Source organism: Aegilops tauschii, chromosome 1, assembly GCF_002575655.3.
Source record: "Aegilops tauschii subsp. strangulata cultivar AL8/78 chromosome 1, Aet v6.0, whole genome shotgun sequence".
In the NCBI taxonomy this organism is placed as follows: Eukaryota; Viridiplantae; Streptophyta; class Magnoliopsida; order Poales; family Poaceae; genus Aegilops; species Aegilops tauschii.
In genome coordinates, this window is record NC_053035.3 from 448,925,325 (window position 1) to 448,948,628 (window position 23,304).

Consider the following 23,304-nt stretch of genomic DNA (forward strand, 5'->3'; position numbering starts at 1 on the left):
CCATCCCATCCATTTTTCATTGAGTCCCCTATCTCTCGAGCACCGGAAGATGAATTGCCAATTAACTTTATCATATGCCTTCTCAAAATCCAGCTTCAGCACATCCCCCCCCCCCCCATTGTTTCTTAACCTTAGCTTCATGAACAACTTCATGTAAGGACATAACCCCATCCATAATATTTCTCCCTCTAATGAAAGCATTCTGACTTATTTATATGAGCTTTTCATATATGGTTTGACTCTATCACCCAATGCTTTAGGAACATCTTGAAGAACACTGGCAGCCAAAAGACATATAGGCCTAAATTTTTGTATTGAGTCAGCATCGGCTCCTTTTGGTAGCAAGGTGATCACTCCAAATTTTATCCTATATAAATCTGATCTCCCTTCATAGAAATCATGGAAACATATCATGATATCATATTTCACAATATCCCAACAAGCCTAGTAGAATTCAATTGGGAACCTATCACACCCTGGAGCTTTATTCTTTTTAATTCCATCAATCACCCCTTTGATCTCCTCTTCACAGAAAGGTCGACATAAATTAGCCCTATCCTCTTATGTTAATTTCTCGGCATCTGTCCACACATCTTCTCTAATACAACATTTAAACCCTTTAGCAGGACCAAAGAATTGCTTATAATAAGCAGTAGCATGGTCAACCAGAGCCCCAATCCCTTGAATCATTCTATCCCATGCTTTAAGGAAAAGATTTTCTTCCTCTTTTTTCTCCCATTAGCAATTCTATGGAAGTATCCAGTGTTATTATCCCCTTTCAATAACCAGTCCTCACTTGATATTTTTTGCCAATATTCTTCCTCTTCTTCCAATAGATTACACGAGGAGCTTTGTATAAAGCTTCTTCTCTCCATCTGTTCTCTTGTTAGAGTTTGGATCTCTTCCAGCTCTTCTAGATCTTTCAACTCATCAACCCATTCAGCTTTTGCTCTTAGTGTGTGCCCCCTTGTATTTCTGCCCCACCCTTTCAAATAGATGCTAACTTCCTTTAATTTTTTCTGCATTACCTCCAAACTGTCTTTTGCACAAATGGGTCCATTCCATATTTTTCCAGTATCCCCATGAAATCCACCCTCTACAACCACCGAGTCTCAAATCTGAAGGATATTTTTTATTTCCTTCTCCTCCATTGTATCCATAATCAAAGGATTATGATCGGAAACAATTCTTCTTAGTTTATGCACATTTATAGGGGAAACAATTGTTCCCACCCTTTGCACATGAGTATTATGTCCAACTAGTAAGATGCCCGTGCTACGCTACGGGATCACACAAGATTAGGTGGACTTAAGTTATAGTCAGGAACCCCTACATAAAAAGAATACATACCGAGACATGGTCATGAACCTTCATGAACCTGTATGTTGCTATGGTAATAAAGAAGTATATATACCGAGACATAGTTAGGAACCTGTATGATTTTATGAATAATAAAATTGTACCGAGACACTGCCTTTACATTGATCAAAGTGATGTTAACTTTCCGATAGATACACATCAAGCACAACCCTAGGCGACACGGGGGGCGGCCACGGCGCCTGCCTCCGGCCCTACCACCCCTCGTCCCCTCCCTCCCACCGACGCTAGGGGTCTTCTCGGGCGAAGCCCGGGCGCGGTGACGGCAACGGCAGGGGCCTTCTCCCTCGTGTGGTGATGGCGAGCTCCCCGGTGGCGGTGACGCGTGGACCGGTGAAGATTCGGCGGGGAGGAGCGGCGGGATCCCGACGACGAGTGCGATCGAACGGTGACAGTGGAGTCACAGCCTCCCCGCGGCGGAGGCGCCCCTTTGTGGTGGCCGGGAGCTTGGGTCTCGCGTGGCCCAGATGGGCTTGGGCGTGCTGGTGGTTCGGGGGCGCGACTATAGGCAAGTGCGGTGGGCCTGACGACGCCGATTGCTAGGCACCATGGTGGTGTCGGCAGCGAGCCAGACGGCGGCCGACTGGATCCTCACCGTCCAGCCCCCGACAATGATTGGTGGTGGCCCATGTGCACGGTTTTTGATGGAGGTTCTTCGAGCAGATCCGGGTGAAAACCCTGATCTCGGCTAGTTGTGAAGATAAATGGCAGAAACTAGTATATCTAAATAACATACATACTATAGTTTGAAAACACAATTATGAATGGTTCCAGGAAAAACAAGAATGAAGTAGAAGTGTTTAACAGAATGATTTGCTAAATACGCACAAGAAAAATGAATCTGCCTACAACACTACGATGAAGAAAAGAAATATTCTAGACATAACTCACACAGCTAGTTCCACTTAATTAGTTATATACATTAGTCATCTATCAGGATCAGGCCATAGAATCATTTGTCAAGCATAGTATACCCTTCTTGCTCAAACATATATGCCAACAATATTACTTATGGGGTTTTCTCTTCATTTATATGCGCACCTAAAAAGACATTAGACAACCACTATTGTTGGCGTCGACAATGTCGTATGCTGGTGAAGATGTGGTCGCAGCAGATCGTGGTGCAGCAGCTCGATTGGATCAATGCACACTGGTAGGCGCTATCTTCAAGGAGATTCACGCCCTCGCCGTGGTTCACGAGTTAAACGGTGGCTCTCGTCCAAGATACAACGATCTCGTATCTCCTGTTGTGCACTCAAGAGGAGATGAACCAGCAGGTTCTCACCAACGTAGCTCTCTCTATGCCAAGGTTCAGATGTATGTGGAGGAACACCAGATGAGATTGATGCAGAGGACCTACCATACATGGCTTTATATGTAGACTCATCCTTAACAAGAAGATCTTATCTCTTGGCCAGCAAGTTTCAAAGCTATCAAGCTCAATTCGTTGGCCAAAATATTAGGACATATTTGAGTCCTTATGTAGCACGTACAGCTGAAAGCAAAGCGATTCAAACAACCAAAGCCATAACAAAAAATGAATAGAGGATCATGTTGAGAGGCATCCCATCAGAACAATCGCAGAAGATATACCTGTCCAGCTAGCCAAACAAAAACAGAGGATACAATCTCAACGAATAACAACCAAAATTTACAAGAAGTTCCTTTGTAACTTTCTTCAGAAAAAGGAACACTGAAAGCCTGAAGAAAACTAACACTGCAACAAGCCTGAACCTTACTGAATTCCAACAACTACTGCATACAAATCGTCTGTGTTATATTCAGAAAAAGGAAAATAAGCTGAGTCTGTAGAGGGTATGTAGTATATTTAAACGAAGCAAAAAAGAACATCCCTTGCAATATATTTTGTACCAAGCAAAGAAACAGAATGTACATACACGCACATAAAAATTGTACTGGACCTCTTGTAACTTTCTAACATCAACCAGGTTTCTGCCAGAAAAAGATGTCGATCACACACAACAAGGAAATAAATATTTGGGGTCTGACCTGAAATTTAGATTTGGAGCTACCAAACAAAGGAGAGGCGTCGATGACAAAGAGACCTGTTATAATTGTCATCCAAAAAAATTTAGTAGAGGGAGTAAGAAAGAGAATTACCAAAAAATAATTCAAACACACATATACATTTTCTTTACAAAAATATCATAAACACTAAAGTAAGTATCTAAGTTATTTCCCTGAAAGCCTTCTGCACAAACTTCAGAACCATACATGGGAAGCAATTTAAATGACTTACCCTAGTTAGATATATTGAATTTTTACAGTCACCAAACTGTACTTGATTCATACCTTGGACTGCACACTGAGAACTTTTTTGTAGACCATTTCTTTGTAAATTTTGTAATGGAGTTGGAGTGGTCTTCCTTTTGCTTATTCGGGACAGTGGAGCTCGTGGGTAGTGCTCCAGTTGCAAACGGCATAGAGGTCCTGGGGAGCAGCTCATACTCGAATTAGATGGACGTGGAGCGCATCCATGGGAAGGAGGTGAAGCTGGTGGGCGCCGGCGCTGCTGCATGAGAGCCATTGCTGAATCAGGGGGCGGACGATGACGGTGACGTACTTGCCGGTGTCGGCGCCGGATGAGATGCGGTAGGGGGAGATGGCGGGCGGAGGGGCTTCTGCATCAAAGATGGAGACAGAAGAGGTGTCGCCGACCTCGGGGACAGACGGCGCCGGCGGCGTACATGCCGACATCGGCATCGAAGGAGACAGGGTAGGGGGAAGAAGAGATAACAGGCAGGAGGGGGAAGGAGGAGGTGGAGGTGGCATGAGTGGTGGGGCTGCTGCCGAAGAGGAATTGGTAGCGGCCGGCGCCGGCGGCGTGTGACCGACAGCGGCAGTTGGCCAGTTCCATTGTGTTCTCCCATCTTCGAGAAGGATCGAATGCCTCTAGTTTCCTGGGTGAGGTGGGGATCGATGGAGCAGGACACAGAGGACAAGGGTTCTTTTACAAATGTGAAGTGGGGCTGCCTCCCATGCGTCGGATACAGATCTGAAGGTCGAAAATTATAGATGGCAGGCACATCATCACCACCAACTCAGAATTTTATAGGAGTAAGATTTTTCCATGGTGGGATTCTGTTGATATTGGACCAAGTAAAATATCACCTCCTCCTAGGTCCATTTACCTTAACTCATATAAGTTGATAATGGGGTTGAATGTATCTACATGTCTACCCCCATGAAAAGACTTCTTTTTCTCTTGAGAGGATCTCAAAAGGTTAAACCCCCCCCCCCCCCCCGCGCCTATTATCACTGGGATTCTTTGACCAAAGCACATTGTAGCTAGTTCAGTAAGGAACTCCTGCTTGTGTTCATCTTGAGCAGCTCCATACATTATCACCATAGCCCAATGCAATAGTAGTCTAGTATCAAACACTTGGATTTTTATATGAAAATTCCCTTGAGATGATCATGTGATGTCAAATCTACAGGATTTAACACCACCAAGGATCCCTCTAGATCTCCTGTTAGTAGGTATCCAATGCCATGAAAATTGACCAAGAGGGTCAATCTTCCTAAAAAAAGCTAGGAGGATATTTTTTTTCGTAGTTTACTGGAGCCCTACAAAATCCACATCATGATCCCTCATATTTTCCTGCAAATATGTGACCAATACTTTTTTCCCACATCCCGTGCAGTTCCATACAAGACCTATCATTGAGAATTGGTACTTTTTTTCTTTCCCCCTCTCTTACTAGCAGTAGCCCCCCCCCCCCCCCCCGCCTCATGCAAAGGATGAGAGGGTCCTTTTATCAGACCTTCTCTAACCATTCCCCTGATCACCATTCCCCCATTTTCCACAGGCATGGTCTTGTCCTTTCTCATTTTCATCCTTTCCATCTTCTTCTGCTTTTTGAGGTTGGATCTAGATAGCATCACAGTAAAGACACCTTCCTGCATTTATTTGTCTTCATTCTCCCAATCTAAAAACTTGACATAACTCTTCTCTCTCTTCTTATCCAACTCATTTTATTTTCAATGTTAGCCCTAGAATCTCCAAATCACATTAACAGTTTCTAAATGCAAAGTATTAACATCAATCCCTAATTCAAGAGCCTTAAGTACACCATCATGATTGGATAAAACAATAAAAGACTTGTCATCGTCTTTTCATACCTTCCCCTTCTTGTTGAGATTTTCTTGTCTCGGCTTTCTTCCTCATGTCCTCAGCACCATTATGCTGGTCTTCAATCCTTGAGCTCCTTCTTGCTGGGCAGTAGGTGTTTCATCTCTCCCTACTGTGACATTTTCCACCATCACATTTTCAACCTCCTCCTCCCGTGAATCAATAATGGCGGGTTGAGAGCTATGAAGAGGTATTGACTCATGTGAGTCCAGAATCATGTGCACCCCTTCCACCCCTACACCATCAATCACACTCGGCATAGTTTGTTCCTGCTCAGCATCGTTGTGATCAGATTCATCTTGTTTTTCTTCTCATGTTCATTTTCATTATTTTTCACATCTTGATCCCCCTTCTTCCATAGTCCCCAAGATTGTTTTATTTCCTTTTCAAGTTATCACATTTATCACTATTGGTCTTGGCTATTTGTTTGATGAAATTTGGGAATGACATCTTATCACCAGGGTTTATCACACCTCCCATGCCTTGTTGTATGGTAGCCAAGGCACTCACTTCCCTATGGACCTCATCCCCTCATCCAATTCATTCTTGTTGGTTGTCATAGATTCAACTAGTGCCCCTCCAGGTATATGAACAGATGGGGAACTGTCACTCTGAGAAGAGTCCCCCTGTTTTTCCACCTCCATGTCACGAAGTTTCCCATTGGAAGGCCAAATTCACTTTGGCTCCAAATGATATACTCCCTGCAGCAGCCCCAAATACCTATCTATTTCTATTTCTGGCATCCGTCATGAATCCATTTCCTCTTCTATTTTGATCCTTCCTTTTTCCTAAGAAGATGACATACATGAGCTGGTATTGAAAAATACTAGATGGGAAGGTAGGCCAGTGTGCTTTGAGATTGTAACGTCCACGTGTCTTTCATCGGAGTGGGTCTAACTCCCTGACAAATGAGACCTGGTCTCACAGATATTTTCTCTGGCTAGTAAGATGCAACACTACGGGATCAGCTAGCGTTTATAGTCGACAACTCACGTTTATCTCACGCACGCGCAGCGGCACAACATCAGATCCAGCAAAACTCCCACCATGGAGTTCCACTTCCGCGCCGACGACGAGCGTTGTCCGTCGACGGGGACCACGGCTATGTCGGCCAACTCCGAGAGTGCAGGTGAACTCTCCTTGCTGATGACGGCTCTTTGGCTCTTGATGCCTTTCTTCCGCTGATCTTATTGCCTTTGGTGAAGCCACGCGCGTGCATGTCGGACTCGGCGGCGGCGACGGCGTGGGGTACCATGGGGAGAGCTCACCACCACTACTGTCGGATCTGGACGAGCTGCGACGCCGAGCGGGGAAGGAGAGGATAAGGGAACGGATCCTGCGGGAGGAGGCGGAGGCCATGGCGCTCGAGGCCGAGGTCCGTCGTGAGCTCATGGAGGAGCGTGCCAGTTTGCTTGCGCGGCTGGCCGGCGGGTCGGAACATAGGGCGGCGCCCGCGGTGGCATCGCAAAAGACGGTGGCGCCGTACTTTCATGAGGTTTGCTAATCTGGGGATTCAACCTTCTGCTGCTCTGAGGATTCGACCTTTTGAATCTAGGTCTCCAGCTCTTTTTTATCCCCTAACGATTCCAAATTATGTGTTCTTCTTCAGTCTGTGCAGGCCGGGTCAAAAGTAGAAGTGTCTGCTGCTGCGCCAGGCAAGCGGAAAGCCCCTGATGTACATGATACATCTGTTGTTTTGGCGGCCACGGGAAGCAAGAAGCCGAAAACAGATCTAACTTGCACGGTGTGTGACATCACGGCAACCAGTGAGGTTGCCCTACAAGAGCACCTCAGAGGGAAGAGCCACGGGAGGAAGGCCACTAAACTTGCGCAACCAGTGCGTGGAACAGGTCAACCGGTGGAGGATGCGGTAATAAAATGCAGAATATATACACATTTCAGTTTTATATCTCCGTACTGAAATACAAAATTCGAAGTGTTGTTTCCTTTATGATGTCCAATATCTAATTGGTCGAACACAATTTGAATCTTGTTCTTTAGGTGAAAGAAATTTGGAAATAACACTCAAGCGTTATGATGTTAAAAGCATCATAATATCTTGCTATTGCATAAGTTATATGGATCTCCGAATCAAACTGTCCTGAATTGTGTTTTCATTTGTACTGTACTAGCCTTACATCTTCATATTCAAGTATATATGAATTCGTGTTTGTTTTGAATACATGAACACGTATGTTGTCTGGGCTTGAGTCCATAGCCGAGGATACTGCAATTCTTGTTTGTTGACGCCTTGATGCCCTACTGATAATGTCGTTTTATTCAGTATTCACTAGTATTCTTGAATTACCTACATTTTACAGCCTAGCTAGTTATAGTGGCTTGGTTAGATGTAACGGGTGACACTAGTAAATCACACCATCTTGAGGAAAATAAATAGGTCTCAACTGCTTCTGATACTATGAATACATACAACAATTCTATATATCTAGAGAGATGTATATATATGTCTGGTGGTAAGACTTGCAACAATCCAAGATCAAGCTTTACATGTCATCTTGTTACCAAATACAACTAGTTCGTACTAACCTTCTACAAGTTTTTCCCTTTCAATAGTAAAAGAGATCCACTGATGGTGGGTCATTCGGGGGCATTGCCCCCCCCCCCTCTGGCTTCTGTCAGATATAGCTTTGAGATCTGTGTAACATCTTACAAGTTCTTAGCATTAAGTAGTAACAAGGTTAAATGTTGATACTATGTATATGTATGGATCTTTTTTGAGTTCATGGGGAACTTCTTTTAGGCTAATAAATCTTAATCACCAACCAACTTTTTTGTACTTTTATAGAAAGTTTGTAACTTATACTATTTTTATACTATTAGGGAATCTTTTTGGTTAAGTATTCATGACCTGACATTTTGATACCACTAGTCTGACACATACTCTGTTGGAACCATATTAGTGTGATCATTAGCATGCTTCATTAACTGAATCCCGATGAAGGAATGATGATAGCATAGTGTTCGCATGGATCATGAGGCATGCATTGAACGGAGATAACATGGGGTGGCACTGCCACCAGAGGGGTGGCATAGTCACCGGTATTAAAAAATCCACACTAATATTATTTATTTATTTATATATATATAGTTTTTGTCATTTGCAAGAGATAAGATTATTTCTTATATGTGTCAAAGAATTGACCGGTGTTTGTGTTTGATGCAGTTCATCTTGAAGGTAAATGGGTCGGCAGCCTTACCGGCCAAGGGGGCAAACCCTGGTGTTGTTACCGCTTCGATGGATCTTGCTGAAAAAAGTTGTGACAACTTGGGCTTGAACTGCACAGTTTGCGGCATCACAGCAAGCAGTCAGAAGAACATGCAAGATCACCTCAAAGGGAAAATTCATATGAGGAAGACTGCCATGCTCGCGCAACCATATCCTAAGGAGGATGGGGTAAGGAATATGGTTTGGACTTTGCCAACCCTACCCAAATTCAACAAAACAATATATATGTGTGTTTTACTGTAGCGTGGTTAACTATAATATTGATAAGTTCATATGAAGCTACTTGAATCGGTTGTCTTTCCAACTCATTTATTGACCACAATACTGCCTCCTTACAAATATGTAATACCCCCTCAAATTATGAGCCTAACTTTGACTAATAAAATCTGCGTTGTATGCCATAGAAAATATATCACTGATTTTGTATCTAAAAGAAGTTTCAAATGCTATAGTTTTTGTGGCATATAGCTGATATTTTATTAGTCAAATTTATTGTTGAAGTTAGGCTGAAAGTTGGAGAGGGTCTTATATGCTTGAAAGTAGGTATTATTCTGACCCTATTAGTGTAAAGTGCTCGTTCTTTTGTATACAAAAGGGCCCAAACTGCAAATCTAGTAGTAATACATGGCCAAAGTGTATCATGATTTCTGGAACATAAAGAGGTCTCAAAGGCTATTTAAGCATGATTGCTGAGAAACCAATTTTATATCTCCTTACAAATGTCTTTGGTGCTAATTTCTAGTCTAGTAAAATGTTTGCATTCTTCCATTATCTTTGAATATTAAGAGGTGCGAGAAGCACGGGAGCTTGCGAGAAGAGATTTTCTAAACCTAGGGACGTATGAACCCTATAGCCTTATGAGGCTAAAGAAGTTTGATAAAATACAAAATAAATCATGCTCATAGAGGATGGATACACCGCATGAGACATGTGGTTAGCAAAATCAAAATACATAGAGGATGGATGACAAGTATATGCATCTAAACTTTAAAACTTAAATATGACCTTACACTGTTCCTTGTTCATCTAGGTCTCGTAGAGTCCTATTTAAGTTTTAAAGTTTGCACGCGCATACTTGTATCCTTTCCTAATTGCACGATTTATGTCATATTTTGCTGAAACTTATGTGCATATTTTTAGGGTTTACAAGGTTCAGATGTACTCCCTTCATTCCATAATTCTTGTCGTGGTTTTAGTTCAAAAACATAGATTCATCGTCAATGCCACTTCAAAAACTTGGTATTTCAGGAAATTCCACTATCAATGTTGCAGCGAGGGATGTGCCACTAGTGTCTATCCAAGTTTTGTGCTAGTGCCATCTCAGTCTCTTTCCAATCTCTCCTTCCCTGACCATGTTATGTTTCGGTTTTGCACCCTCCTTCAAACCTTGGTTGGTTTCATCCGACATTATATTTTGACATCTTATCATTTCTCAAGACGTTATTAGGAAAAACCAGCCAAGGTTGATCGATTTGAACAGCTTGAAAAGCCAGCAAAACATGAAACATCACATGGTCAGAGAAGGAGAGTGACAGAAAAGGGACTGAGATGGCACTAGCACAAGGCTATGAAAACATTTCACCCGCAAAAAAAAAGGAAAAAGCTATGAAAACATTAGTGGCATGCATATGTCTGAATACACCATTTTTGTTTCGAAGCGGGATTTTGCCTCCGTAACATCACATGGTCTGCTTAGTGGAGTTTGTGTTTTTTCATGCAGGTCTGCTCAAAACCATATGCATCAGCAGCCGTGCTACCGGCCAAGCGGAAGAACTCCGACGTTGTCCCTGCCGCATCCACCCTTTCAGCAGGGCCAAGCAGCAAGAATCAGAAGCAGGATCACCTCAAAGGGAAGGCTCACATGAAGATGGCGGCCTCGCTTGCGCCTGGGGAAGCGGAGGAAGAGGCAGAGGTGGAAGGCGGCTACACGCCGTGGAAGTTCAACATGGTGACCGAGTCCGGGACATTGTGCGAGGTGGTGCAGCTGAACGGCTCCATCCTCTGCGAGGTGTGTGACAAGCAGGCCCCCGACCGCGTCACCATGATGTGCCACCTCCAGGGGACCAAGCACATTTCCAAGCAGGCCAAGCAGAAGCAATGCGAAGCCGTGGAACCACCGGCAACCGTCGCTGCTGATGGCGATGGGCCAGGATCAGAAATGGAGGCCAATGGCGTGGGCCGGGTGGACGGTGGCTCCCTGCTGTGCGAGCTCTGCAACGTGAAGGTGGCGTCGGAGTGCGACATGGAGTCTCACCTGTCCGGCAGGAAGCACACCAACAAGGCGAAGGTGGCCGCAGTTGGTGTCGGTGCATGTGGCAACGGGTCAGGATTAGAAACTGTGCCCATGGAGGCCAATGGCGGCGGCATCCTGCTGTGCGAGCTCTGTGACGTGAAGGCCCCGTCGGAGTGCGTCATGCGGACTCACCTGTCCGGCCGGAAGCACACCAACAAACTGAAGGCCGCCGCTGACGCCGGTGCAGGACAGGAGGTGAAGAAGGCTGCCGCCGTCGCCACGGTCGGCAGCTCATCCAAGGAAGCCACCTCCATCGTTGTCAACAGCAGCGATGACTCCGTGAAGAAACCAGCAGCGGGGGAGATGGAGGTGGTAGTGTCATCGGCAACGCCTCAAGTGGACGTCGCCGCCCCGGTCTGCGCCCGTGTCTCCTCCGTGGCGCCCATGGCCATGGAAGTAGACGAAGGTGCAGAGGCCGGAGATGGTGCTGCCAAAGCTGAAGAACAAGAGAAAGCTGATGCCGAGGAAGAGGGAGCCGTGGAGATCGACGGAGGCCCCGCCGTGACCGGCGAGAAGTATTACATCAAGGCGGAGGGCAAGCTGTTCGTCACGCTGCGCCAGGCGGACGACAGCCTCTCGTGCGGCCTGTGTGGCGTGCACGGCTGTGACAAGCGCGGCATGATCAATCACATCTACACCAGGGATCACTGGCGCAGAGCCCGTATCGCCGAGGAGAAGGGGCGGGCAGTGAACAACGCCGGCACCGGCATCCCAGTCACCGACGGAGCGGCTCAGGTCGACAACTGACGGCAGCCGTGCGTGAATTTGGGACGGTGATGTGTGCTGAAGTTTGTTGTGATGTACCTTTATGTGTGTATGGACCTGTTGAGACTCCAGTACAATTGTTGAACCCTCGTGTGGGTTAAGTCTCAAGTGTGAGTGAACTTGGAACTATCTGAGCATTTTCTGCCAGTACAACTTGTTTTAGACTTCAGTACAATTTCTTTCCAACTATTTTCTGCCTGCATCTTTTGGTAGTAGTACAGTACTATTTACTAACTTGTTTTCAAATCAGCCATACTAGCAAACGATGCCTGGAGAAGATCGCTCCCAGCCACACCATTATCATGATAACATCAGTTTGATCAATAATCTGGCTGCTGATACAGCGCCCATCAGGAGAAGGGAGAAGTTCAAAACAGCAGGGTTACAGAGGCAGGCATGCAAAAGGATGTACTCCCTCCATTCCTAAATATAAGTCTTTGTAGAGATTTCGCTATGGACCACATACGGATGCACGTAGATGCATTTTAGAGTGTAGATTCACTCATTTTGCTTCGTATGTAGTCCATAGTGGAATCTCTACAAAGACTTGTATTTAGGAACGGAGAGAGTAAATGAATAAACAGAACTGCAGAGCAATGCATGAAATACTGCCAGCGAGAAGGGCCAGGGAATGTGCAACACAAATCAACACGCAGTGGGTATTCAAGGATGGCCTGTTCTCGATAACAAGATGGTGCTGCCTATTCAGCATGTCTTCATAAGGACTACTGCATGACTTCAGATGAAAGCTAGAAAAACTTTCTGCCCAAAATAACCACATCTTTTTTTACATGGTTTAAAACCTTTCTGCTCTACTGGATTTATTGACGGTAAACAGAGCACATTATCTGAAGAAAGAAGTGCAAAAGTACAGTACATGTACCCTCTGTTCAACAGGCCAACAGACCGAATGACATAGACTAAAACGTGATGTGATACATAACCCCATCACATGAGTTCATCACAGTAGACTGAATTGTCGAGGAATGAATTGTTTATAGAATGCTTGCTAGTCCTTCCTTCTTGGCAGCCGGCCTGTTCCCAGGGAATGCAGTGCGGGATACATCAACGAGGGCCTTGAAGCTGTATGGCTCATGCATCGACAGCTCCGAAAGTACCTTCCTGTTGAGTTGGACATTCTCCTTCATCAGTCCATGCATGAAGTTGCCATAGTTCACCTGGGCAGTAAGTTCAGACAATACATCAAACACATGTGTGTGTGCGTACGGTAGCAAAACTAGAAACCCGACAACTTATACTTTGTTATCGTATTCTGCTTGGTTTCTTTGGGGAAAAAATTAACATGAGAATGTAACAAATTCATTTCATTGTCAAACCTTGAATGTAAATAGATACTACATACCCCATGGAGTCGTGTACCAGCATTGATGCGCTCGATCCAGAGAGACCGCATGTCCCTTTTCTTGTTGCGCCGATCCCTGTAAGAATATTGCAATGCTTTTTCTACACGCTCCCTGGCGATTCTTATGCAGTTTTTAGCCCTTCCTCGGAATCCCTTGGCTAACTTAAAAATCTTCCCCTTGTTCATCTTTGAGCTCTTGGCTCACACAGTATTTCCTCCCTGTATTCACAACATCATAGTAAGAAAATGGAGCAAATTATGAATTACTGTAATGAGATAGAAGTTCAGAGTACACGCCAAATACTTCAGACATTTATTCCCCGAGAAGGGAATGCATATGAATAAAAAACGTACTTAAGGGCAGTTATTTTCGGCCTAGACTTCTTCAGGAACCAGTTTAAGCTTCTCTACCCACAGGAGCTGCGGCACAGAGAAGTCTATGGACTGTAAGTGTCAGATCTTCTGCCCCTTAGTTTATTTTCTGATGAAAAATCCATGGACTGTAATTGTGTGAATCTTAACTTATATTGTGTAATTTCTTGCTGTGTTTATCATAGATATTATTAACATCATAAAATAAATATTACAACAAAAATAAGATGTCATTGGTACTTAACAGCAAGTCAAATAAAAAGAGGTTGTGGAGGTATTACAAGGTTTTCTCCCAAGAAAAGCAGTCACAATAAAAACTACTCCCTCCATAAAGAAATATAAGAGCATTTAGATCACTACTTTCGTGATCTAAACGCTCTTATATTTGTTTACAGAGGGAGTAATCATCAAGGTACGACACTAGCAGCAATAGCATCACGAACTGTGCCCATAGTCCTTTTAGAATGAGTCATCTATTTTTGAATCGCTTACACTCATAATTTCTCTTTGTGCGCTCGAACTTGCTTATCGAATTAACATGCCCAAGTAAGTTGAAACATCCGGTGGGATGGTTATTTACATGTACTTCTTTGATACAAAAACTATATGGGTCATAGGATCCAAAGTTACTTTCGCCGATTTCCCATTCTCATCTACTCCCTCCGTCCGGAAATACTTGTCCTATGAATGTCTGTATCTAGACTCATTTTAGTCATAGATATATCCATTTTATTCATTTTTTTGGACAAGTATTTCCGGACGGAGGGAGTATGATATGTGACAAAATGAATGTTAAAACTGGATATGTGCTCATTTGTTTAGTGACTACCAGAGATGAAAAAAATTGCGCTCAAATAGGACCGGGTACTGCATACTACTGAATTAGCCGTCAGATTAAAAAATAACATGAAAATTATAGCAAATGCAAGCAGCAGTAGATGTTGCAAATGCGTGATGTGCTTGCTAATTCAAATCCTGCCACCAACAAAGAATCATTTCCAACCAATCCCGCACTATCAGGTGGCAGGCAAGGGGCGTCAAGGGATTCGGACGGTCGCGAGCTACGGCAAACAAGCACGCGGATTCAGGAGCAGGAGCCGGGCCGGTCATGCCGCGCGCGGTGGGATCATACACACCTCGCACGCGCGAGCGGGAGATGTACATGTGTGTGCAAGCACGTACGTACCGAGAAGCAGGGAAGAAGAGCGTAGTCGTTCGGGGCGGAGCAGCTCGGGGTAGAGGGAGGCGACGGAGACCGGCGTCGGCGGCGGGCGGCGGCCGGTGGAGTGGGAGCTCGCGGGCGCGTGAGAGGAGGGAGAAACCTAGCGCTGCGTTTTCTGTGGATCGAGCGAGCACGGGTGTGGGCCGAGTCATTTTCTTGGGTGCCAATCTGGCCCACAAGACGTCGATAGCACCCGCGCCGCTCACCAGGGGGCCCGTTTAGCTGCCGCGCTTGTACATCACTGGTCTGACACGTTCAACGCTACAATAGGCCAGTCCATAAAATTCACCTCGGACGTTTGTAAATAAAAAGGACAACGCTAACGCCCACACGTGTGGTGAGAGCCAAGCCCGCCCACACGCTCTATAACACACAGAGTACGCCATGTCACTGCATGCATGTGAATTTTTTTTTGGATTTTTTGTTTTTAAAATGTTTTATCTCTTAAATGAAAAACCCGATTGAAGATCCGTTTTCACCATTAAATTCCTTGCGACGAGATCTTCAAAACTAGATCTCATATCAATATATTTCGACAAAAAAAATTGGTTAAAAGTTGCCGTGTCTATTGCATATGAATTATCATGATGTTTACACTGAAGTTGTCATGATATGTTTCAGCTATTTTCTTCTACATTTAAAAGTAAATTTTGACATATTATAAAATGGGGAATTAAGAAACTAGACTTGCCATGCACCAAAAACTAAAATTGTCATGGTTCATAAAAAAATATTTTCATGATCAAAGTACTGGAATTGCCATCATCAAAAAACTAAAATTGCCATAATCTACAAACTAAAATTGCCACATGGCAACTTTAGTTTAAGCACTATGGCAACTACGGTGTAAACATCATGGCAACTTTTGGGTAAAAAAAATTGTCGAAACATATCAACATGGGGTCTAGTTTTGAAGATCTCGTCGAGACGGATTTAATGGTGAAAACGGATTTTTAATTCGGTTTTTTAATTAGGAGATAAAACATTTTTAAGCCGAAAACCAAAAAGATTTCTGTTGATGTCATATGTTCATATGTGGCAAAATGACTGGTGATAGAGGCGTGTGGGCGATGTGCAAACGCCCACACGTGTGGACGTTAGCTTTTCCGAATAAAAAAAGGGAAAGCAGACAACGCTGTGTGCATATTGAAATAATTAATTATTTTTATATAATCAATAAAAGTATAAGCAATGATTTTTTTATGGAATTAAAACTGTGTTTCATACTTTTACATAGTGTTCATGTAATTTAAGATAAGTTTTCTCATACCTTAAAAGTATTCCTGAAATTTGTAAAAATTGTTCACATATTTTTTAAATAAATCATGAAATTTAAAAGGTTCTCGTACATTTTAAAAACCATGTACTCCCTCCAATCCGAATTAATTGACGCAAGCTCAATACAATGTTAGTAATAAAGAAATTGTTCCCATTTTTAATAAAAATGTTCATGTGATTTTAATAAATGGTGGCTGTCGTGGCCACGGGTGCCGCCCAAGGGGCTGCTGGAGGAGGCCAGGAGGAAGCTGCAACAGAGCAGGGACTGCGCGAGCCAGATACTCAAGGCCGCCATGGCGATCAACATCGATGTGCATGCTGAGATGGAGATCCCGGAAGTGTACTTTGAGTCGTTGCCAAAGGTAAACACTTCCAAGTTTTCATCCGTTTCCAAATGTGTTATGGGCAGTTTCCAGACTTTTCTCATTTCCTCTCTATAAGTGCTCTTTGTTTTGTGTAGGCCACAGTAGCATGGTGTGAACCCCGCAAAAAAAAAAAGTAGCATGGTGTGCATTTTCCAAAGCATCCCCACATATACTGCAGACTCCAGTTCAAATCTTTTTTTCTGCTTATTCTCTTTTATTGGCAGCGTGATTATACAAAAGATCAAACAGTGGATAACTAGCTCAATGAAGGGACCATACAGATTATCTCAATTTGGAAGCAAGTATAACTTTGATACTTGTATTTTTGAAAGGAGAAATAACTATCAACACCTCGAGGAGAAACTTCTGATTCTAAACAGCTAGATTCTAAACTTCTGATACAGGCGATTCTCATTCCAGCTAGATTCTCAACTTCTGATGAAGCCATGATTCTAAACAGTTTCCGACGAACAACAAATTCCCGCACAATACATACTACTGGGAAAAGGGAATAAGAAATGTATATACAGGCGATGCTCTCTCCTATCATGAATCAGGACAGGTACTCGAAAGGTTGGGGCGGCTGGGGCTCGTCGTCGACGGCCATGGCAGAGGCACCCGGCACCGGCTGCCCTGTCGCGGGGGCATCGGTTAGCACGACGAGCTCCTCGGCCTCGCTGGGCTGCGTGTCTCGTAGGAGGATGAACCCGCCGCAGGGGGCGGGCCTCACGGGGACGTATCGGCTGCCCTCGATGAACTTGATGAACTTCTCCTGCAGGGGGACGACGCGGGCTGGGTTCGTCAGGATCTGGAAGGCCGGTTCTGGCTCTGCGGCCTTCTTCTCTGCAGAGCTGTCCACCTGGGAACAAAGATTGAGAGAGACGGGTCAATCCAAATGAGGCCAGGGACTGACTGGGGTTGGTTCATTAATGAGCAGCTAAGGGCTAGCCATGCTCAACTGTGCTGTGATGTCTAGTTGACTAGCATATGGTTTAATTAATTATGGCCTGAACCTACCAAAATTTGCAAAATTCTTGCGTGATGGGAAAAAGTTGAAGCCAAGCAAATACAGTGAGGTTTTATTCTTACCTGCATTGCATCAGCTGCCTTGCCAGAAGTAGAACCGGAAGCATCTTCCGTTGACTTCTCCTGGTTAGCAGCTTTGCTTTCTGCTTCTGCTGCTGTCTTCTCCTGGTTAGCAGCAGCTTTGCTTTCTGCATCCTTCTTCGCCCGAGATTTTGCCTTGGCATAGGTTGACAAAATGGCTGTGGGCAGCTCGACAGCCGAAGTTGTAGCCTGCTGAGTCGTCGGTTTCGGATACTCAAAGAGGGACGGCTTAGCATGCGACATAAATTCAAACTTCGGCACTTCCAGATTCGAGTTGAGACCGATGATGGCCGTTGGCGAGAAGGCCAGGCTGATGAAGTATAGGAGAGGATACCAGTGCCAGAACTGGGTGAAAACAGCGAGGCCAATCACAGCAGTGAGCTTGTCATGCTTGTTCCTCGAGCGAAGTTTGATTGTGACGTTCCTGCCACCGGCATCTAGAATGCCAGAAGCAAGTATGGCGCCCATTTTGCTCATGGTGTCCTCGTGCTTGTCAAGAATGATCTTTTGCAACTGACGCCTGAATGTTCCAACACGAGAATCAAAGGACTCATTGGTCTGGATCATGACGATTGCCATAGCAATTAGAGCCCCCTGGCGTACAAAGTCAACAACGTCCGATGTGAGAGGCTCCAACAAGGAAATGGCGTCACTTAACCCTGTGCCTGCACAGGATATCCCAACAGCTAGAGCTGCACCATAACGAACGTGTGGGTTGTACGATTCAGAGAGCAGGGACACAATTCTTGGAGTCTGCATGATCAGAACAGAAGATGTAAGTTATGGATCAAAGCTATTGACAAGGTGTGGATCAAAGCTATTGATGATTTTTTATTTTAGCTTTTTTTCTATTAGATGGCAAAGAGATGCAGCAGCATAAATGCATAATGAACAGCAGGTCTATGTTGTTCCTTGGAATAAAATTGAATAGAGGGCAGACCTGCTCAGGTTCGTTGTATAGAACAAATCCAAGACCCATAACTGCAGTCCTACGAACATCATCACTGACGTCCGATACAGCGAAATGCAGCAGCTGATGGATAGCTTTGTTGTTTGCAGTTCCTCTGTACGCTAGAGCCAATGCATACATACCACCATAACGTAGTATGGGATCTTGATCTCTAGTCATTTGTTCGATCAAGGTGTCAGCTTCCTCCTCCCTGCCATACATTGTCAATGCGATGCCAAGTGCCAAACCCCTGCGGAGAGAGAGAGAGAGAGAGAGAGAGAGAGAAAGATGTCAGAAACATGAGCTAGATGCATCTTCAGAAATACCGCAACAATTATTAAACAGAACTGACCTGATAATCTTTTCATGCTGTGTATCATGTGCATAAGCAAGCATCTCACCGGCCTTCTCACTGGCTGTCCCAACCATGAGCAAACCCATGCCAATACCAGCTGCTTCACCAGCTACTGCACTGTCTGTGTAAAGGACATTCTTTATGTCCTCAAACACTTCCTCATCTGCTGTCCCGAGAGATGCAAGCCCAAGTCCCAAACAGGCACCATGCTGGATGACCTGTATAATACGGTTTTGATTAAGAAAAGTCACAACATAATTAGCATTACGCGAGAAGGACAAGGAACAAAATGTCACCTCTGCACTGGTGTTGCGAAGGCTTTCACGGAGGAATTGTTTGATTCCTTCGCCATGGTTGGCATGAATCAAACCTAAAGCATAGAGGGCACCACCTTCTGAATATGGACTGCCACCACCAACTGCACCATTTTGAGGTAGGTACGGGGCCATCAAAGCTCGACCTTGCTGAAGGTGGCCTCTATGAATGACACCCAGTCCAGCTGTCGCACTAAATTTAGCCCAATTGGTTGCCTTGCTTAACCATTCCTAAAAGACAATACCAAAATGAGACATTACAGGGGCAAAAAAATAAACACTGGATGACAACAAAACAACCAGATTTTTTTTATTTTTTTACCAGATTCTCTCTTAAAAAGGTATCTACAGTTGTTCCTGCATGCATGATCGCATTGGAACAAATAGTTGCACTATGGCAAACATTGCCACTCGTTTCCACAGCCTGCTTTATTGTCTTCAGAATTAGAAGATCAGACCTACGAAAGAAACAAATCCATCAAGGTGATGTCAGATATAAAAGTTGCAAGAGACCAAGGTTCAACGTTTAGGACATAATAAGTGTACCTGTTGTGGCTATACAAAAATTGCAGCGTAAGCTGAATAGACTTCTCCCCTGACAGTATCCCTTTAAGTTTTGCAAGCCTATCAGCATGCGCTGCCTCCTTTGGATCCACTGGGTGAGCATTTCCATTTGCCGTAGTTGTGTCATCTCCCATCTGAACATCACCCGCTGGTTCTGTGCTAGTTGTACCCGCGTTAACAGTCTGATCAACCGGTAAAGCTGACTGGCCAGGAGTCTGTGAGTCCAGGCGATTCCCCACATTCAGAAGGAAGGCCTGATTTTCATTTTCCACTAGATCAAAAGCAATTTGGTATGCAATGAGAGCATCATCCTGCATAATGAACACAATATCTCAAGTAAGCAACAGAGACCACAATGTAAGTAGTGTGGTGGGCAGAGTAAAGAACAAACATATACCTGGCTTCCAGAAAGTAGTGTGTCCAATATATCCGCAACAGTTTCAGGCTCGCCCAGAACCATAAGGCACTGGCAGATGCTCAGATAATCTGGATGCGGCAAAGTCTGGTATATTTTAACAAGACAGCGAAGAATCTGGCAAAGATCAACACATAAAGAATGTTAATTTTTGATTACTCTAAACTAATACTACTTGCTTTTAACTTAATAAACCAACCATACTACCAAATAATATTTAACATAAAAAACTTAGGATATATAACATGCCCCTACCTCAGAACGATATTCACGGTGACTAACATATTGATGAGAAAGGCTGATGCAATAGGAAAGAACCCCGTGAATATTAGCACACTGAACAATTGCTTCCTCCAGCTTATCCAGTCTCCTGCATTCAACAGCCATGCCCATGGCCTGTTGGTATTTCCCATCAAGAATACACCTGCAGCAAAGAGTAACATTAGCTAAATACTCCATCTGATAAATAAGAGGATATGTGCAAACGGTAGGATATATATATTATCATACCTCTCCAACATCCTCTCCACTATGGTCTCTAGTCTAGGATCCACATTCTCTAATTCCTCCATAGCTTTAGAAGCTCTTGTCTTGAAACTCGCATATTCATCTAATGCTTTGGCTGAAAGAAAAGAAGCACCAATTCAACACAATGAGCAAAAGAAATTCATGTGAAATAACAACATCCAGAATGATTGAGAAATTAAGACAAGTCCTCACCTAAAAGAGCCTGAGCATAATCTGAATCCTCAGAAACGTCAAACAGAGGTCCAGCACCAAGTGCATACGACAGTGCATCATTTAACTCGCCCAAGTAGTAAAACACCTACATGATAATGATACGCAGCAGTCATCAATATAAGCAATGCAAAATACGCCGCTTCTAGAAAAGGTATAAAATAACATGAGATCCTACCTTAGAAACAACTAGTGCAGCTAGCTGTCTCTGGTCAAATTCGTCGTCTTCATACATGCTCTCGCTGCAGGCAAAAGGAAACAAATTATTGATTTGCTTCCTTGGAAATTCAGACAAGAAATTTATAATCTGAGCTTGGGTAACAAACAGTAGATTGACTTCAAAACATGTCATCCTAAACTATTGCAACTTTGCAAGTAACAGTTCAATGGTCAGTCTATCAAAGATCTTTCAGGGCAGGCATTACAACTGATTATAAGCAACTGGGCGAATCAAACTCGTAAAACAACTTGCACCAAACTGAAAGTTCAAAGCTTTCTGAATTGTCTCCCCTCCTCAGTACACACCTCACTCCTACAACTGTCAGTTATATCTATCAAAGTGCAAAGAGTTGAAATTTTTACGATTGCTACCAAATACAGTACAATCGTTTTGTGAATTCGCTTAGAACTCTCACGGAGGGCACATCCGCGCACTCGGACCGGACGAGGCAAACGAAACGAATCGCGCGACGGCAACAGCATCTAGGGAAACTTCTCTACTACCGAATCCTCGTCAACCGGCCGGCATCTAGTGCGCCGGCCGAGAGGCGGCGGCAACTAGGTATCGCGGGGAGGATACGGGAGGGGGGGAGGGGTCTCACATGGCGGGGATGCTGGTGGAGATCTCCGGGTAGAAGAGGTGGACGACGGAGTTGAGGCTGGCGAGCGCGTGCAGCTTGAGCTCCTCCGCCGGCTCGTGGAGCATCGCGAGAATCCCGCCCGCCGAGCTCACCGTCGCCGCCGCCGCCGCCATGGCCGCGTCGGCGAAGAGGTCGGGGTGCGCGTGCGCGACGGTCTGTGGTTCGGTTGGGTGCGGGGCGTGTCGTGAGTTGGCTTGCGGACGATGAGCACGCGAGCCGAGGTACGCCGGCGTTGCGTTGCGGGCGAATATAAAGGGGGGACGGCCGCGATGGGTCGGTCGAGTAGGATAGGGAGTCGGGCGACCAGTCCGACGCCAAATCCTTCTGCGCTCCGTAACGAAACGGGCCGGCCCACTTAGCACTGGTGTAGGAGTGGCCTGGCCGGTTTCTTTTGTGTGTTTTCTGTTCGTTTTCTGCTGGCGTTTGTCCATTTTTTAACTTTTCCGTTTTCTATTTATTTTCCTTTTTATTTTTCTTCATTTTACTTTTTCAAAAAAAAATAAGTGAAAATTACAAATTCATGAAATTTTTTAAATTCATGAACTCTTATCCAAATTCATTAAATGTTTTAAATTCTTGCTATTTTTTAAATTCATGAACTTTTTCAATTTTGCGAAGTTTTTTCAAAACCCGTGAACATTTTTTTTAATTCTATGCTTTTTGAAATCACATGAACTTTCTCGAAAAAGAAAATGGTCAACAGTCTAAGTCAAAGGTCAACTTATCGAAAAGTGAACCAGTCAAACCATCAACCCGCTCAGCCACTCGCTCATCCGCACCATGTGGTGAGCACCAGTTTGTTGGGCCGGCCAACAAGCCCTCTCACGCGAGCACCGTTTGCTTAACCAGGGCAGCAGGTGCTGAGGAGGAGGTCTATAGTCCTACTACGTTTGTTGACTTCATTCGCGATCAGGCGGAAGAGTCAGTTTTCGTCCGCACCTGGCTGAAGATGACGTTTTCGTCCAAGCATGGGCCAAAGATGGGCTCTTTGTTGCGGCTCCGGGCGAAAATCATCTCTTCAGTCAAAGTTAGACCGAATAGGGCTTCTAGGTCCACCTCTTCACGTAAACTGCCAACAAAGTTGCATGTCGTTCTTAGGGCGGACGAAAAGTTGCTCTAGAGAAACAATTCGAGGTTTCACGGAAAATCCAGGGGACAATGTCCTAGTGCCGACATTGGGGACGAGTTTTGATACTTTGGGAGAAGCCTACGACTTTTACAACATGTACTCTTGGGAGAAGGGATTCGGCATTAGGTATGGAAAGATTTGACTAGGCCTCCTTTGGTTTGGAGGAATTTCATAGGAATTTTAGAGGATAGGATTCTTATAGGGTTTTTTTCCTTTAGAGCCCTTTGGTTCATAGGAATGGATTCCTATTCCTACATAGGATTGGTTCCTATCCTCCACATTTCATAGGAAAATAAAAATGAGCCTAGACTCAATGGAAAAATTCCTTTGGTGTCAACCAAATGACATCTCGTTTCTTATTCCTACTCATAGGATTTGAGATACATGTCATCTCATTTCCTACAAAATTCCTATTCCTACGATAATCCTATCCTATGA

The 23,304-nt window shown here is 44.4% G+C and overlaps 3 protein-coding genes and 1 long non-coding RNA gene across 5 annotated transcripts; 1 reads left to right on the forward strand and 3 right to left on the reverse strand.

Moving 5' to 3' along the window:
- Positions 1 to 3,133: 3,133 nt before the first annotated feature.
- On the reverse strand, positions 3,134 to 4,215 carry LOC120968494 (uncharacterized). The gene is made up of 2 exons (XR_005763025.2): positions 3,691 to 4,215; positions 3,134 to 3,443 (listed from the first exon to the last, which is right to left on the reverse strand). It is a non-coding gene; the product is annotated as an uncharacterized lncRNA (long non-coding RNA).
- Positions 4,216 to 6,507: 2,292 nt separating this feature from the next.
- Positions 6,508 to 12,024, forward strand: LOC109772373 (uncharacterized). Its single transcript, XM_020331058.4, has 5 exons — positions 6,508 to 6,659; positions 6,736 to 7,025; positions 7,140 to 7,400; positions 8,715 to 8,945; positions 10,498 to 12,024. Exons 1-5 carry the CDS (start codon positions 6,578 to 6,580, stop codon positions 11,815 to 11,817), a joined length of 2,184 nt encoding a protein of 727 aa, XP_020186647.1. The 5' UTR covers positions 6,508 to 6,577; the 3' UTR covers positions 11,818 to 12,024.
- Positions 12,025 to 12,469: 445 nt separating this feature from the next.
- LOC109772379 (uncharacterized) lies at positions 12,470 to 14,938 on the reverse strand. Its single transcript, XM_020331063.4, has 3 exons — positions 14,757 to 14,938; positions 13,199 to 13,417; positions 12,470 to 13,013 (listed from the first exon to the last, which is right to left on the reverse strand). The coding sequence occupies exons 2-3, from the start codon at positions 13,382 to 13,384 to the stop codon at positions 12,831 to 12,833; spliced, it is 369 nt and encodes a 122-aa protein (XP_020186652.1). The 5' UTR covers positions 13,385 to 13,417; positions 14,757 to 14,938; the 3' UTR covers positions 12,470 to 12,830.
- Positions 14,939 to 16,664: 1,726 nt separating this feature from the next.
- LOC109772369 (26S proteasome non-ATPase regulatory subunit 1 homolog A) lies at positions 16,665 to 22,025 on the reverse strand. Of its 2 annotated transcripts, XM_020331053.4 has the most exons (13): positions 21,699 to 22,025; positions 21,056 to 21,119; positions 20,860 to 20,965; positions 20,650 to 20,761; positions 20,395 to 20,563; positions 20,122 to 20,256; positions 19,707 to 20,035; positions 19,483 to 19,618; positions 19,143 to 19,391; positions 18,844 to 19,064; positions 18,483 to 18,741; positions 17,525 to 18,295; positions 16,665 to 17,294 (listed from the first exon to the last, which is right to left on the reverse strand). In XM_020331053.4, exons 1-13 carry the CDS (start codon positions 21,848 to 21,850, stop codon positions 16,989 to 16,991), a joined length of 3,009 nt encoding a protein of 1,002 aa, XP_020186642.1. In that variant the 5' UTR covers positions 21,851 to 22,025; the 3' UTR covers positions 16,665 to 16,988. The 2 variants fall into 2 exon arrangements, with proteins under 2 accessions (XP_020186642.1, XP_020186641.1); XM_020331052.4 differs by having other exon boundaries at positions 18,844 to 19,391; positions 21,699 to 22,023.
- Positions 22,026 to 23,304: the final 1,279 nt, after the last annotated feature.